Consider the following 2065-nt stretch of genomic DNA (forward strand, 5'->3'; position numbering starts at 1 on the left):
CGCCGCCGGGGGAGCCGCAGGCCGACAGCCGCTCGGAGGCCAAGGAGGAGCCGGGGCGGCCGTCGGCGCCGCCGCCGTCGGCCGCTTCTGCCGCCCCCCTGACCTGGAACCTGCCCGGCGGCGTCGACTGCACCACCAGCGGCGTCCTGGCACGTAGGTGGCATCGCCGGCGGCGCGGCGGCGGCGGTGTTGTGGGCCCGGCGTTGCCATCGCGGTGGTGGCATCGCCGGTGTCGTGGTGGTGGCATCGCCGTCAGGGGCCTGGTGCTGCTGTTGTGGCGGTGGCATCACCATCGTCACGAGCTCAGCGTTGCCGTCGTGGTGGTGGCATCACCGTCGTGGGCCCGGCGTTGCCATCGCGGTGGTGGCATCACCGTCGTCATGAGCCCAGCGTTGCCATTGCTGTCATCACAGTGGTGGCATCGCCATCGTTGTGGGCCCCGTGTTGCCATCGCGGTGGTGGCATCACCGTTGTGGGCCTGGCATTGCCATCACGGTGGTGGCATCACCATCGTCACGGTGGTGGCATCGCCGTTGTGGGCCTGGCATTGCCATCACCGTGGTGGCATCACCATCGTCACGGTGGTGGCATCATCGTTGTTGTGGGCCTGGCATTGCCATCACTGTGGTGGCATCACCATCGTCATGGTGGTGGCATCGCCGTCGTGGGCCTGGTGTTGCCATCGCGGTGGTGGCATCACCATCGTCACGGTGGTGGCATCGTCGTTGTTGTGGGCCTGGCATTGCCATCACTGTGGTGGCATCACCATCGTCATGGTGGTGGCATCACTGTTGTTGTGGGCCTGGTGTTGCCATCACTGTGGTGGCATCACCGTCGTCACAGTGGTGGCATTGCCGTCGTGGGCCCGGCATTGCCATCGTGGTGGTGGCATCACCATCGTCACGAGCTCGGCGGTGGCATCACCGTTGTCACGGTGGTGGCATCGGCGTCGTTGTGGGCCCACCGTTGCCATCGTGGTGGCGGCATCGCCGTCATCGTGGGCCCGGTGTTGCCATCGCAGTGGTGGCATCACCATAATGGCGTTGGCATCGCTGCCAGGAAGGTGGCATCGCTGCCAGGGCGGTGACGTCGTCGTGAGGGTGGTGTCACCATTGGGGTGGTGGCATTGCCGTCGTGAGGGTGGCATCTCTGCCAAGGTGATGATGTTGCCACCACAGGGGTGGCATCACCACCAAGGAGGTGGCATCGCCACCGGGGGGGTGACATCACTGCTGGGGTGGGGGGCAGCATTGCCACGGGGGCGGTGGCATTGGCATTGCCATCACCAGGGTGGCATCGCTGGCGGCGGTGGCATCGCTGATGGTGATGCCGTCGCTTCTAGGATAGTATTGGCGTTACGGAGGTGGCGTCACCATCGGGGAGGTGGCCTTGCCGTGGTGGCAGTGGCAGTGCCATCAGGGAGGTGGCACGTCCATCGTAGGGGTGGTGGCACCACCATCCCTTGGGTGGTGGCACCACCATTGCTTGGGCGGTGGCACCGTCAACATCCCTATCTCTTGGGTGGTGGCACCACCGTTGCTTGGCCGTTGGCACTGCCACCATCACCATCCCTTGAGTTGTGGCACCACCATCGCTTGGGCAGTGGCAGCGCCACCACCACCATCCCTTGGATGGTGGCACCGCTGGCACCACCACCCCTTGGGTGCCACCACCACCACCCCTTGGGTGCCACCACCACCATCCCTTGGGTGGTGGCACTGCCGCCATCACCATCCCTTGGGTGGTGGCACCGCTGGCACCACCACCCCTTGGGTACCACCACCACCATCGCTTGGGCAGTGGTACTGCCATCATCTGCATCCTTTGGGTGGTGCCACTGCCACCATCACCGTCCCTTGGGTGGTGGCACTGCTGGCACCACCACCCCTTGGGTGCCACCACCACCATCGCTTGGGCGGTGGCACTGCCATCATCAGCATCCCTTGGGTGGTGGCACTGCCACCATCACCGTCCCTTGGGTGGTGGCACCACCATCGCTTGGGCGGTGGCACTGCCATCATCAGCATCCCTTGGGTGGTGGCACTGCCACCATCACCGTCCCTTG

General features: G+C 65.6%; 1 protein-coding gene across 1 annotated transcript in view; it reads left to right on the top strand.

The window, feature by feature from the left end:
- The window catches only part of LOC146600766 (uncharacterized), a gene marked incomplete at both ends in the record, with an annotated part of 4229 nt that extends 3135 nt beyond the window's left edge, over window positions 1-1094 (top strand). The window contains one exon of the mRNA XM_085318307.1: window positions 21-1094. Coding sequence (XP_085174433.1) covers window positions 21-1094 — 1074 coding nt within the window. The remainder of the gene's footprint in view (window positions 1-20) is intronic.
- Between the last annotated feature and the right edge of the window lie 971 nt (window positions 1095-2065).

The sequence above is a fragment of the Rhea americana genome, unplaced genomic scaffold (genome assembly GCF_003343005.1).
Source record: "Rhea americana isolate MKP2758 unplaced genomic scaffold, rheAme1 scaffold_1167, whole genome shotgun sequence".
Lineage (NCBI taxonomy): Eukaryota > Metazoa > Chordata > Aves > Rheiformes > Rheidae > Rhea > Rhea americana.